This window comes from Polistes canadensis, unplaced genomic scaffold (assembly GCF_001313835.1).
Source record: "Polistes canadensis isolate GaletaPanama2010 unplaced genomic scaffold, ASM131383v1 scaffold_22, whole genome shotgun sequence".
In the NCBI taxonomy this organism is placed as follows: domain Eukaryota; kingdom Metazoa; phylum Arthropoda; class Insecta; order Hymenoptera; family Vespidae; genus Polistes; species Polistes canadensis.
This window is the reverse complement of record NW_014569569.1, coordinates 149114-166003: the sequence shown is the minus strand read 5'-3', so window position 1 is coordinate 166003 and position 16890 is coordinate 149114. Positions and strand designations below refer to the sequence as shown.

Sequence of the window (16890 nt, the reverse complement as noted above, 5' to 3'; positions counted from 1 at the left end):
TTATTTTTACTAAGTTATAAAATACCAACTTGACATTGGTATTTTTAAAACATTTATTTATTCTATTAGACAAAGGTTTGATAAATGGGAACCTGATAATTTTTTTGTTGTTTGGTTCTTTWTTCTGTTCTTTGACTAATCTAAACTTATTAAATATCATGTGAATGAGACTCGTTGACTTTTTAATATTTATAACAAACTATCAGTATATTTTAATATTAATTCTTGGTGGAATATTATCGATAGACAAAAACTTATTATATTTATGAAATATGTGAAATATAAGTTCATTAACGAAGTGACAAGTTTGTCTTTGCAATAACTATGCAATCCAGTTGATTGATTAATTTTTAAAAAGACTCAATTTTCATAATTAATTTTTAAAAAGATTCAATTTGATCGCAAATTAATTTAGTGTTCTTTTCTGTCGGAAAAATCATCGAAAATATGTTTGATTTTTCTTTTTTGGTGATTTTTAAAGTTGACAAAATAAGGGGAAAAATAAATAGCCCAGTCTTTTATTATTTCCCACGTTTTCCAACGTGAACTCCCACGTTTTCCAACGTGAACTCCTCCCACGCATGATTTTTAAATTAACGTCATTTCTACAATAGATATGCAAAATAATTCGTTCGCGTAAGACTTTGGATTAATTTTGTTTTATTTAAATATCAATAAACATTAAAATCCAATTACAATTTTTTATATTATCCTCTTTATTTACCGCGAGAAAATTGAATTTCTTTTAGAAAAAAAGAACCTGTCAACCCGATATAAACGGGGTAAAAGAAAAATAATTTCCCCTGATTGATAATACTTCTGATTATTTAATAAATTATTATAAACGAACGTTTACTTGTAGTTATATTGTTTTTCAACCGCAATTAATTAACTATGGTCATAGCAAATTGCGTGGGTGTTGTGTTCCCTACCATTTTCTTTTTTTTTTTATGCTTTCGTACGTTATTCTTTATGGCGTAGAAATTTGTTCTTTCCGGTTTTTCTATTTGTTTGTTTGTTCTTTTATATATTATGTTTTATATAAAAGAAGAGAGTGGAAAGAAAAAAGAAAAAAAGAAAAAAAGAAGAAAAAAGAAGAGAAAAAAGAGAGAATAACGAAGTGGAAACTTGTAAGAGTCGAGCTGATTTTATATTCCACATTATATCATGTGAGTTTAACGCTTGGCACGGTTAGGCCGTCACATTCAGTTGCATAAAAAAGCAGATCCGAAAATTTGATAATCCTGTTGGAGGATAAAGCAAACGGTGCGAAGAAAATGTCGGGCCGGAGGAGAAAAGTGCCCACCCATTCGTAAAATCGTAGTGCGCATTTTCGCAATTACACCGGTTATCCTTGAAAATATTTTTAATAACCTTTTTTCCCCCGGTTACTTGATTTTTCTGTACTTTGGATTTCATACGTGCACACAAACGTAAGTAAGTATATACGCGTGCGCAAACATTTGAACAATTATTATTTTCTCATACATTTAGCCGGTAATCGAAAAAAGTACGGAATTATGATTAGGAAAAAAAAAGAAGAAAAATTAGCAAAAACGAAAAAAGTTATTCTTGAGATTAACATCGTTATAAAATATTTATCACTATTATATCGATTATCCTTGAAAAGATTTTTAATACCCTTTTTCCCCGGTTGCTTGATTTTTCTGTTCTTTGGATTTCGCAGACACAGACAGACACGCGTATACATGAGTACGGATATACATGTACGTACATTCGAGTAATTATTTTTGTAATACTTTTTTGCTTGTAGTCGCAAAAAATTGGAGATCACGATTAAAAAGAAATAACATTCTTCGGTTGAACCTTGTTAAAATAGAAACGATGATTGAGAAGGGGGGAAATAAAAGAAAAATACAAAGAAATAGTTTAATTATCGATCTGTTCGATTGGTCGAACGTTCGTTAGCAAATCGACTATTACTTTTCCTTTAACAGCAATTAAATTTACAGTTCATCAAATGATTCCCCTACGATGTTTGCCATAGTAAGGATACCAAGGAACGTCGTTTACGTTACTCTCTCTCTCTTTTCTTAATCAATAAATTCTTCAAACAACAAAATTGATCCTTCAAATAGGAAGAATTTGACTCGACTTGTGTGTATTTGACGTATTAAGGACGAACAGAAAAAAAGGGAATAAAAAGATGAAGAAAAGAAAAGAAAAAGGGAAAGATCTATAAAATTCTCCGTTAGCGTATCCGTAAAACACGTGTTCTTTAATCCTTACCCTATCAGAATCAGGATGCAGAGAACAAATTGATTGAATTTTCTGTAATCTCTCTATTCCAGTGCATCGAGTGCATCTCGAAAGGATAACGTCGATAACGTCGAAAAGACTCGCAACTTGAAATCCACTCTCCGATCATCCTTTAACTTTCACGTCGTTTACTCCTTTCGTATAATTTACTCTCAATCCTTTTTTTTCTTGTTTTTCCCTCTCTTTCTCTCTTTCTATATATATTTAAAAAAAGGGTTTCCAAGATTATCAATAATACTATCTATTCAGAAAATTCTTTAACAAATTCAAATTTATATTTAATACTGAACCTAACCACTAGCGGTCAAATGATTTGGTTCTGTAATTTATAAAAATAACTCATAACATGTATATTATTCGTTTCAAAATAAAAACAAAAAAAAAATAAAAATACATTGTCCATTATCCAATTAACAAAAATCTGTCCAATGGGGTAATAACACAATCATGAAATAATTTAGTTCTAAGTTCTAGAGTGTTTTATTTTTTTCTTTTTTCTGTTTTCATATTCGTCTTCGCCCTCCACTCTTCCCCCCTCCCCCCTCCCCTCCCTCTCCCCGGATAAAAAGAATAAGAAAAAAGGAGAAGTAAACGTTACGTATAGGGATTACTCATGCACCCCTATTTTTAACACGTCAACAAGAGCCATGGTTCTTATTAAAGATCCCTTCGGATGGATCCCTTAGCTCGTTCTTCTCTCCTCGTGATCGTTAGCTATTAAAGCTTATACCAACAGAGCTTCCATTTGCGTCCGCTTCTCTTATTCGTCTCTTCTACCATGTTTGCACAAGGTAGAGTCAATGAAACATCATTACACAACACACATTATTATTGTTCTTCCCTTTGTTCGAGCAGAGAGAAACTTTACCCGTTCTGGGAATAGAATACATACTTTGCTCGTTCCATTGGTAAGGTACTTACATTTTATCAGGGAAAAAAAATAAAAAAAAAAAACATTTTAAAGTACGTATATAGATATATATTTGAACGGGCGGCCCACCAAAGTTCGATCGATTTTTTTGTTTTTTTGTTTTTTCCATTCACTCTTTCCTAATTTTTATTTGTATTTTTATGTTTTCATATTTCTCACATAGTCGTGTGTGTGATTATTTAAACATATAAATTCGTACGTAGTGTACGTAATTTTTGTATAGTTTCTATATTATATTGTAGTTACGGTAAATTAAGGAAAATCAAAATTCTTTTTCGTTGTTTTCTTTTTTTGTTTTTTTTTTTGCACACAATAATTGTCGTAATATGTTTTTTTAAATAAATCGATTTGAAAAATTCAATTTCTCGATACTAACATTAATGGTGAATCATTGATGGTTTATTTGAGATTGATCAAACGGATTGATGATAGTTTTTTAATAAGTATGACAAGAATTGGCAATATTATTTCGTTTAATTTTCATTTGGCACACTTTATGCTTGACAAATGTATTTCATATTCATTTTGTTAAAAATAACTTTTGTTATTATTTTAAGCACCCGTTTGTGTGTGTATTTTTATGCGATGTAATAGAAACACGTAGATGTTTCTGTGTATATCTTGTCATATCACTCGTGTAATTAATTAGTCGCTCCTTACCGAAGGATTCTTCGGTGGTCATTAAATTTAACGAAGTCATCGCACGTGACTCTTTCTCTAGTTTCTACTTTTTCGTGATAAAGCGTAAACTTAAAGTTGAATTCAGTAAAACCTTGCCCCGAAATTTTTTACCCATTCTTTTTTTGTTTTTCTTAAGTTTATCATTTTCTCACGTGTACGACGAACCCCTTCGAAAAATGTGCAATTTTTTTCTTAATTTTAATAAATATTTTCTCTTCTTTATACTTTATCTATTAACAAAGCAAAATATAAATTGGAAAAATTGCTTTTTTTTCTTTCATTCATATTTCAAAGATATGGCAATGTTGTACAATTTACAGCATTGCAATCTCTGATATTTTTTTGAAAAGTTTCTGTAAATATTTTATATACTACAAGTGTGTGTGCAAAATTTAAAAAAAATCCGAGGTGGGTCTCACTGACCGTCTCCTTGTTAATTTGACCTTGTTGAGGTTATCCTAGGTCGATTCAGCACCGTTCTTCCTTTCTTTATTTATTATGTAGGGTTATCGAATACAAAAGCCTTGCGAGATAATACATGATATTGATAATTCACACTGATGTGAATAACAGTAGGTAATTATTATACCGAAGAAACTTTGTCCTTTAAATATCAAATTCTCGAGAATATTGATGATCGAACGTGATTATTAAATTCTTCCAATATTAACAAGAAAATATCTTTTTATCTAGCAGATTAAACGTTGAAACATTAAACACCCGTTGATCAATCAAATTACAAATTTTAATCAAACATTTTCCGCACGTTGTTATCGAGGTTATCATCGTTTTCTTTTGTTTCATTTAATAACGACAATATTATAAATATAAATATTTGTTTTATTGTTACACGCGCGAGCAAAATTGTAATATATTATTTATTATTTATAGTAATATACGCAACGCGACTATTTCATCCAAATTTAATCGTTAGAAATAGATTTTGTTGTTGTTAAAGACTGAACATTTCTTACAATAAAATGTAAAAAGTATTGTTTTGTTTTATAACGCGAACAATAAGAAATGTTTGAATATATCGATAAGAATAATAAATGGTATAATCCATTGTCATAATTATCACAGAGAATACGTAATATAATAATAATAATATAAAATATTTACCTAATGAACGCGCCTATTTCTCTTGCACGCTTCCAATCTCTCGTGTAAATCAAATTGCCGTTACACAGGGGCCAGGAACGGTTTTAAATAAAACGATCGAAAACGTTGAACAAGCCAGCCCGTTTATATTCTGTTACGCAGGTAATAATAAAACAACATCGTCTCATGATGTTCAGAGCTTGATAATATATTTTTCAAAAGTAACATTAACTTACGAAACTGTATACAAGGTTAATAATTTTCTATAAGGTATATAATTAGGTTTGAAAATTCCATCGTTATCGAAAAATTACAGGTAACTTTACATATCGCATTGGGTTGTTCGTTAACGAACGGTGCTTTTAGATATTCGATAAAATTAATGAAACATTTTCCGTTAGTTGGTATTTTATCGAAATAACACCTTTATAATATATGCAAAACATTTCGGGTATTAATTAGCAATAAATGCCGACCGCCAGTATACGGCCGAGAAATTCGTTGAGAACCACCGAGACTTGTGATCGACCTAATCCGTGCAACCAATCGTAACATCGACCCAATTGTGCAATTCCAATAATGATAAATAATATACGATACTAATAATAATGACAACGACAACTATTACTACTACTATTACTGCTATGACATCGTATGACGACAATGATGATGATAATAGTAATAAATGTAAAAGAACATTTTAAATATTCAATTTCTATAACCTTAAAAAAAGGTACGATTATTTAAAAATAATAATACGTATTATAATTAAAGAAATACAAAGAAAAAAACAATACTTATTTGACATTAATTAATACTATTACGTGAAATATTTGGATATCTGTTAGAAATGTTATTGAAAAAAAAAAAAAGATAAAAAGAAAAAAAAAATATATATATATATACAATATTATAAAAGAGAACTAAAGTGAACGATTCTTTATACGTGGAAAGAAAAATCGAGTCGAGTTTGATAAGAAAGAAAAGTAAACCGTGCAAGCACCGTAAGAGCTTACTTACCCTAAAAGCTCTTCTTGCAGCAGGCCTCCTCGTCCATGTCTCATTCTCGTAGTTTCCGTTGCTTTTATTCCGTCAAAAGCTCTCTCTCTCTCTCTCTCTCTCTCTCTCTCTCTCTCTCTATCTATCTATCTCTCTCATTTCTTTTTTCCGCGTTGCTGAACGGTACCATAAGAGAAAGGATTCCAAAGGATAATAGAGAAGCCGTTGTCCGTTGTCCTCTTCCAAGATCGCACACCATCTTTCCAAGCTATTGTACTTCTAACGTCTCGACCTTTTTCTTCTCTTCTCTTTTTTTTTTTTTTCTATCGACAAAAATAAAATAAAATAAAATTCCCTAGAACCCGATATGGATAGTCCAAGCTTTTTTCATTTATCGAAATGAAGGATCGTAAGATGATGATCGTTAGGATTTTCATCGGTTAGAACAGTATTATACTTGTTAGTTATTTATTATGTGGATAAATCATGGTGTCTACGGGGTGAGGAAATATTTAAATAATAATACAAGAAACATATTTCTGTTCTTTTTGTTTTTTCTTTGTAATTTTTATCCAATTGAAATAACATTATCGATCGATCGAACAAATATTATTGCGAATCAAATTTTCTCGATAAAATGTGTGTTAAGTTGTATATAAGATAAGTCTTTTATTGTTTTTTTTTTTTTTTTATAAAGGTCCACCGTTTTAAGAAATATCGAGGCGCTCGTTTTTTTTTTTCTTCTTTTTTTTGATAGAATCGAATAGTTTTTTTATTCATTAATTGGTGAAGAATTATTAGTTGTAAAAGATATATTTTAATTTGGATTGAGATAATAATTACTTGGAAATCTTTCGAAAAGGTAATATTGAAAAGCGAAAACAATTTATTATTTGATAACCCTTCGTAGAAATAACGCATTCGTGTCCTCGGGATTTTTCCCCCACAAAACCATAAATAACGATGATATTTATATGTTCCACTTTTAAATACTCCACCCTGTATATATATATATATATATATATATATTTATATATCAATACATCGATACACTCGAATGTGTAAGAGCATCGTTAAAAATAAATTTCACGTTGAATAAAACGATACCCACGTAATCTCTCGCTATCCCTTTTTTTGTTTTTTTTTTGTTTATCGTAAAAATAATAGAGGAAATTAGAGAAAAAAAATATATACAAATGTTTTTTTCATATTATATTAAGTATATCAATGAATAATATTAAAATTTTGTTATGATAGAGTTGGTGAATTCAATTAATAAATAAATATAACAACATTATTATTAATATTTTACATTTAAATAAAAAGTACGAATATATATATAAATCTAAAGCAAAAATATCAATATTTTATATTCCCGTAAATATTGTTCTATTGAGAAAAGAAATATTAGAAAATTTCGCGTCGGAATAAATATTAAACTATGAAATATTGTTTCTCTCTTTTATCTTTCAAATAAACAATACTTGCAGAACGTTTTAATTACCGAAATACATTTCGCAGTGTGCAACATTTAAAATACTTTTTTTTTTTGTTTCTTTTTAATGAAAATAAAAACGAAAGAAAAAATTTGGGAATATAAATATTATCATCGCTAAAACACTTGATAATATTATTCAACATCGAAACATTAAAACACAGTACTGATGTTTTTAAATAGAAAATATTTTTGTTCTATTCTCTTTTTTTTTCGTTCTTTTTTTTTTTTTTAACATTTTAACAAACACCCTACCAAAATACACGTCTACTAATTGCTAACACTACCGGTGTTATAATAAATTTTCTATCCATAAATTGTATCAAACAACTCTCTCGAGATATACTAAATCTTTTCTAAATGTTACGAGGAGAATTAACAAGCAAAGTAGTCATCCTACCTTTCTTCCTACCTTCCTTCCTTCCTTCCTTCCTTCCTTCCTTCCTTCCTTCCTTCTAAATTTATTATTTACGAGCTAGATTTTTCCACTGTTTTACTTGTCACATGATCAGTCGAGATCTCAAGATGCTCGTGGGAATTGGCAATGATCCTGGAATACATGTCAGACATATCTGGATTCGGGTTATCAACGTTACGTGACCTCCTTCGAGGCCATACGTTCTACACTAACATAAGATGTTACAAACTAAAGCTAGAAATGAAACGTTTCTTGGTCCCCTAGTATCTTCTAGATTATATTGTATACAGTATATTCGAAACGCAACACGTACACTACACCCTTAATATTCATTTCCATTCTACACATACATGTATGCATGTAAATAAGTATCTCATACGTGTTTCTCAGAGAGATTGCAATTCATATGTATGTATGTATTATACTCAACGATGTAGACATCATTTTTTATTTTTAGAAAATATTTAACTCGTTAATAAATAATACCAATTGTTTATATTACTAATAAGTATCATAACATTGGTATTTGTTTTCTTTTTTTACAATTTTTTACAATTTCAGGTCAAATTTACTTTTTTCTTTTTCTATTTTACTTTTGGTTTCTCTTTTTGAGACTCGTAATTTTACAATTCACCCTCGTGTGTTCTGCATTAAAATAATTTTCTTTTTGTTATTTATTAATATTTTGGTGTCATATATATCCCAATTAATAATAATAATATATCTATAAGTATATTATTGTATTAAAAAATTATTCAACATTTTATTGTAATGTTATGGGAGATTATATCATCACTTTTCATTTCTTTTCTTATCTTTGGCTAACAATAAACAAAACAAAAATAGTAAATCATCGAACGAACGATGGCAAAGTCCAAGTTAGCAGACAGTGGTCCGCTTTAAATGGCAAACCTCGTCCTGTCCTCGTAAATCCCAATCAGAATTTGTAATTTATGAAGTGGTTTACCACGGACCGTAACGATTTGCGAAACGAAACACGCGTCGAACGAATGAAAATGTCGTTTCCATTTTGTATCTCGTTTCTGTAATCCCATGCTCAATTAATCTATTTACGTGCGCGTTGTTTTTTTTTTTTTTTTTTTCATATATCTTTTTTTGTATTTAAAAAAAAAAAAAGAAAGAAAAATCTAGAACCGTAATCGTTAGCAGAGTTTTGAAGTTAACGTCAATAAATGTACGAAAAAGGTTGAGCGAATTTTTTTATTTAAACAAATAATTTTTTTTCTCCGATACGTTTGACAGGTTTTTGTTTCTTTTCTTTTCTTATCTTTTCTTTTCTTTTCCTTCTTTCCATTTTTTTTTTTTAGCGCATCAAAGAAGGAGCTTTGTTGCAAAAATAAAATTTGGAACGGGAAACGGGGTCGTTTGAATCGTAGTAGAATGGAAGGTTCGTAAAAAAGAAAAAAAAAACGCTTAACACAGAACTTGTCTGTCGGTAAAGAAAGATGGAAAGTGTTGGAAAGAGAGAAGAAGATAGATAGATAGAGATAGAAAGATACAGAGAGAAAGTGAGAGATAATGAAGAGGAGGTACTCGAGAATACGTTCACACCACCTTATTTCCCGCAAGGCATACTACTCTCACCGTTTTATCAACTATAACGTCACTATATAATTCTTCTCACGTAGAAATCACGCGTCAAGAATCGCGTCCCAACGTATCAGTTGAAAACAAATTTTCAGTGAAAACAAACATTGGAAACGTTACAATTCGGATTTGTAATATCATGTGTGTTGCTTTGACGATAACATATTATTTATTTATACGTATATACGTACATAGCTATTATAAAATATATATTAACGGAAAACATTCGTCATACGACCCAGTTTTAACGTGGTGTTTCTCGTTCTATCACGAATTTTGATGTAATTATTACGTGCTACCTGCGATCGGCAAAACGATATTCGAAGCCCATGATGACTTTTTTGCCGGAGGGTTACATGCGTCCTTTCCTTTCCATACTTCCATTATATTATACAAGGTACTGAACAAACCTACAACGAATCGTGTTCCACGTGAGAGATGTGCCAGTCTCTGCAACCTAGTTTTATTCCTATATACTATACATTTACTCTTATATAAGTATGTTTCTATATATATATGTATATTTCTGTTTTATACATAAGTGCCTGTGTGCATGTATGAATATATGTATATCTGTATTTCATATATAAGTGTGTAAGAATGTGTGTGTGTATATGTATTTTAGAGAACATCGAAGAAAATATAATATGTATTTTTAAAGCAGTAATTACAAATAAAATTCTCGTTACACACATGCGCAACTTTATATAGGAAGGGCATATAAACAATATTTAATAAAAGTAATTTTATATAGGACAATGACTTAGTTCAACAGCGAATTTCGAAGAGGACAGTACATAAATCGTATACTCCGAGATATTAAGCAACAATAGACACTTCTATTGATTAATTAACTATTATTTTAATACTCTAACACACTCTCTTTTTATATTTCATATTGTTTAAACATATATGTACTGGTTTAGGTATTACATATTTAATATAACATACTTTGAACATTAAATAATTTCGATGTGATATTCTTTTATTGTAATTTGTCAGATTTTTTAACGATTTATTTTTTATAATACAAAGGTACACTTTTTACGTAATCGTTTGAACGAAGGAAAGGAAGTAAGAAAAAAAGTAGATGATGATAAGAAAGGAAGTCTTTTTATATTTTAAAATTCAAATCATTTTTCTTTTTCTTTTTCTTATTCTTATTGGTTTTATTGTTGTTTTAAATCATTCCCTATTTACGTATTTTACATTTTTCACGAATTATGAGAAAAGTTTGATATGTTTTCCTTCCTCTTCCATTATCCTCGATAATTCAGTTTATTTCAGGAAAGTTAGGAAAAAAACAAATTTGTGAAAAATCCTGTCCGCGAATTCATTTTTATTCCAATGTATTTTTCATGTCTCGAAATATATCTTTGCAATTCTCTCGTTCTTCCTTTGATACGTTGCTTTTCTTTTTTTTGATTTTATTTTTGCCAACTTCTATTTCGAAAGATATATTATTTTATTAAACTCGTAAGTGTGTTACGTATTTTTTTTGTATTTTTTTTTTTTTTGTATTTAATAACTAAGCGAATTTAATTTGGTATTCGAAGGGAACCTCTTGCAAGGTATTATATCGATTAAGGTTCACGATATGGAACCCACAAGCTGAGAAACAAATGAGTTTTTCATGAGGTCATCAGTTAAATGTAACTTACATTAGGATAATTTACGAAAAACTTATTCTCGATTAAAAATTGGATATATATATATAACATCTCATTACATTTTTATATTTATTATTAATATTATTATTATTACATAATGTGAGTTGTGTTTTCTTTAAAATATTATAATCACGTTTATTTCCATATTGAGATATTTCAAGATTTGCGTTTTAAATGAATTACGAAATATTTGCCAATGGGGTAATATTATCTCGTAAAATATTTATATAATATTATAAATATATGTTGTTTCATTTTAATAATTAATATAATTTTGTTAAAGAAAAATGAGATTTGTTTAGCATCAATGATTCTATATATTATTTTTAATAATCATCGATTAGAAATACACGAAACTAAACGATATAAGAAAAACTGGACAGAAAAATGGATTTTCACCTTGGCTGTTTCGATTATAACTCGACCTTAATTAAAAATTATAAATTAACAACGACCAAAAAATAAATTATTTCAATTATTCATCGTTACAAATGAACTTATACATTTTTCAAAATAAACCACTCAACCAATGCTTTTGCTTACGAGTTATTAATATTGATTTTATTGAATGAATTTAAAAGGAAAACATACATGTTTAAATAAAACTGAATTCATTTTATTCGATATTGAACTTAGAACGTGTAAAAAAAAAACAAAAAGAAAGAACAGAAAAAAAGAAACCTAAAATGAATTATTATTATTTAAATCTTGTTTTAACAAATCACGTTTGGATTAACTTTGCAACGATACAGTCAAAGAAAAAGAAAGAGATAGATAGATAGATAGATAGATAGATAAAATGTGAGTGTGAATGTAAGAGAGAAATAGTGAAAGGGTTCGTATTTATACAACAAATATTGGATTTAAAACACGTAAAAAAAAAAAAAAATAAAACAACTTAAAATAAATACTATTATTTTAATCTTGTTTTAACAAATTGTGTTTAGATTTAATTTGCAACGATACGGAAAAAAGAAAGGGGAAAAAAAAAAAGGATAGAAAGCGTGAGAGTGTTCGTATGTGTTTGTAATAGAAAAAAAATAGAAGAGAGAGAGAGAGAGAGAGAAGCCTGCGGCGAGAAAGCTCCCTTTTAATTCCACTTTGACACCGAACAAGTTAGACACGGTACTTTATGAATATGAGTTGAACAGCAAGAGCAACGTAGTTTACTGCAAATTTTATCTACGGAGATTGCAAAGATACTGAGATCTCTCTCTCTCTCTCTCTCTCTATGTCAGTTTCTATCTTTTTCTTTCTCTTTAACTTAAACGAAGGCAAATCGTTTCGACCGTGAAACAGAAAGGAAAGAGGAGGATGAGGAGGAGGAGGTGGAGGTGGAGGTGGTTCTTCAGTACGAGCAAAGAGCGGAAATAACGTCGATACGAAACTGCTTGAACTAGTGTAACAAAAGGGGAGAAAGAGCTTTTCGGTTAGGTGACTTCAAAGTGAAGGAGATAAATCAAGGACATAGTTTTAGAAGCGTCAAGTCAGATCTTTTTATCCGATTAATACATAGATCGGTATGACGTTTCTTATCTTAGTAATAGTAGTATAATACTTCAAACGATTTTCTCATTGCAACTTTATTTCTTTCACAATTGATGCGGGGTATATATTCTCGATAAGGTTTTGAACATTTCGATGATATTTAAAAATGGGCAAAATTAATCGAACGTTTATTGTAAAATAATGTTAATTTTTCAATTAGTAACATAATATTTTCGTATTTTAGTATATAAAAACCATTAGAACAAAAGGAAAGAAATAAAATCATATTTTCTCGTATATCGTTGACGGTAATTGGCCCCATTATCGTTCTCGTAATAATTTTACGTAATAATAATAATAATTAATTCAACGAAACCTTTTTTATTTTGTATAATGATTTTGAAAAGACGAATAATTAAATGATTATCGACAAAATAAGCAAACATAGAAGCCATATTTTCTCGTGGTATTATCATTTGTTATCATTGAAAAAAATAATTCTACGTATTAATAATTATAATAATAATAATCTGTTCACACAATAAATATTTTCACACAATTCTTAAATCATTTTCAAAAGATAGATATAAATGGGGGGGGGGGGAAAAGAAAAAAGCCCAAAAATTAATTAAAATCCTTTCTTATGAGTCATGGGTAAGACCAATTGGGTAAGAAGGGGTTAGAGGGTTTGAGATTGGTGGAAAAAAAGTAAAAAAATAAAAAGGATAAAAAAATTGTAATTATAAGGGTTGTTTTATATACGTTATCGCATATATGTATATCAAAATGATTTATATTATTCGTAGAATGCAGGAAGCAGAAGAATACAGATGCGCAGGATAGAATGAATCGTCGGGAGGACCCGTTGTTGCGACAGCATCGCAGCCGCTTGCTGCAACTCGCCGAAGCTACGAATATAAAGCCAGGTCGTGGTAGCAGCAAGAGACGCGGTCAAAGGCAAACTCAAGGATTTACACCAAGGTTCGTTCATTTAATTTCATCATTTTATCTTCCTTTTGCCACGTTTGTTTCTCTAATTCGATACAAAATAAGACGACAACGACGACGACGACGATGGGTTTAACAAAATCGTCAAAGAATCGATCGGATAAAATGCATCGGACAAAATAAACAGATGTGTATCAACTTGAACAACAAACTTGAAGTTAATATTTATATCGATGATACAATTAGTAAATAATTTTTCATCGGAATATTTCCAATGAAAGATCCTTTAACCTTTACGTTAGATAACTATACAGTTAGAAATCACATGGTCTAGTTGTTGAACATAAGTTCGCGGTACTCGTTAACTTTCCATTTTCATTATACCCGTTAAATCGATTTGAACATTTTTTCAAGTTAACCATAGAGCAACATAGCTAGCCCACCACCCCTCTGTTTCCCTCTTCCCTCTTTCTCCTTCTTCTCCTCCTCCCGTTTCCCCTCTTGTTCACTATGTAGAGTATCCGCATAAATTGGCTTACTGTAAACCGCCCACGGTTTTCACCGTTCTGCATAATTAACCCCCTTTAATCTAACCGGTTACGTGCGTGTGCGTGTGCGTATAGTTGGGTGGGTGTGTGTTTTTGTATATGTATTTTTATGTATACGTATACTAAGAACATACTTGCACAACACGTTGATATATCTCTACCTTTAAACTTGGTTCTTTATCAAGCTCTCTCTCTCTCTCTCTTTTACTCTCTTTCTCTCTCGTGGCTTTTGTCTCTCAGTCGGCCGCTTTTTCTCTCGTGTTGTGTGCGCATGTGTATGTATGTGTATGTATATTCCGTTATCTATGTATTAACCCACCCTTCACTCGTCTATTGCATTTTGAATCCGCTAGAAAAAGCTGTAACCGATGAATGAATTGATGCCAGTTTTTACACGTAGAAAATTGAGCAAAAACCATCCCTGTTATCGATTGTTTCTTCTTAATTAATCATACAACTAACAAACGTTTTTGTGTTTACACGTTTATTAATATATATATATATGTAGATTTACAAACTTGTTACATGTGTTGTACGTAAATACAGATATTTTAATTTGAACATGAAAATAATTTTATTAACAACCAAGTTACATAGTTTGAAGGTAACATGTGAGATCTTTTTTTCCAAGGCCATTTTTGTAAGGGATTTCGAGGTAATGGGTTATTTTTTATCCTTTTTTTTTCTTTATAGTTTAAATTAAATGTTCTTTAAATATGTTAGCAGATGTAGGCCAAGGTTTTCTATAAAAAGTAATTAATGTAGGAGATATTTTAATTTACATACCGAATAAATACACTCATCATCACACACACTCTTTTTACAATTATTATTTATTTATTATTATTCTTACTTTATATCAATAAATATTTATTGTATCTCATTCATATTTTAATTAATTTCTATTATAGATAATAAAATGTATATACATTTCCATTAAAAAAAACGAAATGGTGATTGCCTTGAAATATTAAAAAAAGAAAGGAAAAAAAATTATCTTATCACAACACGCGTCCCATTTAAATAATTTAACGTTGCAATTAAAATGTTCCATCTCATCCCACGCATAAATTAAAACTTATTACCAAAAATTCATAGTTCTTCATTTAATTGATATTTTTGTCTTAATATCTTTTAGCAATGGTGGTGCTAGTACAGGTCGTTCACTTCAGGACATTGTCAGAAGTGATCCAGGTTACACGCCTAACATAGAACACCTTGTGTTCCCTGAACGAAAGAGTAGTAATCCAAATTTGACTGGAAAATCCGATGGCTCGCCACCACCAGGTACCACCAAATCAAAAACCAATGCACCAACTTCTGGTAGATCAAGACTCGTCGAGGTCTTTGCGAAACATTATTCGCGAGGATCCTTGCAGGACACTACGATTACCTCGAGGAAGAATCACTTGAACGTAAGTGTTCGATCATTAGATCTTTCTTACCGTTCGTCGTAATTATTTTCCTTTAGAAATTGTACTTAACATTTCTCATTATCGAATGATTTATTTTTAAGCATGTCATACAAAACCATAGATAATCGATTACTGCAATTAAATTCTCGTAAAATTGTATTATTTAGATAATTAATTAACAATATGCAATCTATCGCAATTCATTGGCTCGTTTATTATTTTATATATATATATATATCTATTTCTAATCAATATTTATAATTAAATATATATCGTCATATATACAAACCTTGACACAATTCTATGACCCTATTATAAATACATACTTATCATTTATTTAAAATCCTAACATACACACACACAATATGAAATGATTTATCATACAAATTAATGTGACCATTAACAAAATATCGAAAGAAAAATTATTAAAACATATCGATTAAAATAAATATCAACATTTTGTATTAGATCTAACGTTAACGTTTAGATTAGATTGAATTTATTAGGCACAAAAATAGGAAGGGGAAAAAAAATCATTAAAATAGAAATTTATGAGAGTTAATAAGTAAGAGCTTCGTTCCTGTTCGTGTTCGTATTCGAGAAGTAGTGATCTTTGATTCTCGATGGATGGTTGGTTGGTTGGTTGGTTGGAAAGGGGCAGGTCGATGGACGAGTTCTTCCCGCTTGACGACGTACGACCAAGAGATAAAAATACTTTCATCGAAAAGAGTTGCGTAGCCGGTCGTTCAGAAGAACCTTCTTACTACGTGTTTGCTTCTCTCCCGTATTTGGAAGTAGAACCAAGCTCTCGCCGACACGACTCACTCACTCACTCTCTTACGTATGAACGCGTTTAGGTTGTACACTGTGTCACGATAATGGCGCCCAGTTATACCTATACCTATACCTTATACATATTATACTTATACTTATACCTATAAACCAGGAGTTACCATACATTTGCATACACGTATACTCAGATCAGTTATGTTGCTTTTAGAAACCAAGGGGCCTTTAAGAACCATTACAGCGTTTCTGTTCAAACCCTCGAGTAACTTCAACTTTTCACCAACCCTTCTCTCCCTTTTACTCACACACACACACATATATATATAGATATGTATACTCTCTTATTCTCATTTACTTACTTACTTACTCACTCATTTGTTAGAACTTACCTTGAGTTCGAATTCGAGTGCTGTTTTAGGATCCAAGTCCCGCAAAATTATGGTGCCTTCGACTACTTCGTTCTCTTCTGTGAAAACAATTAAAACTTCTCTTTCTCTCTCTCTCTCTCTCTCTCTCTCT

The 16890-nt window shown here is 30.2% G+C and overlaps 1 protein-coding gene and 1 long non-coding RNA gene across 8 annotated transcripts in view; one reads left to right on the top strand and one right to left on the bottom strand.

The window, feature by feature from the left end:
* Positions 1-16890, top strand: part of LOC106794042 (serine-rich adhesin for platelets) — a 146933-nt gene that overhangs the window by 48489 nt on the left and 81554 nt on the right. For all 7 annotated transcript variants that reach the window (XM_014761438.1, XM_014761437.1, XM_014761434.1 and 4 more), the window contains 2 exons: positions 13478-13652; positions 15306-15582. In XM_014761438.1, coding sequence (XP_014616924.1) covers positions 13516-13652; positions 15306-15582 — 414 coding nt within the window. In that variant the 5' untranslated portion in view covers positions 13478-13515. The remainder of the gene's footprint in view (positions 1-13477; positions 13653-15305; positions 15583-16890) is intronic.
* Positions 7904-10016, bottom strand: LOC106794050. Its single transcript, XR_001382493.1, has 2 exons — positions 9813-10016; positions 7904-8037 (listed from the first exon to the last, which is right to left on the bottom strand). It is a non-coding gene; the product is annotated as an uncharacterized LOC106794050 (long non-coding RNA).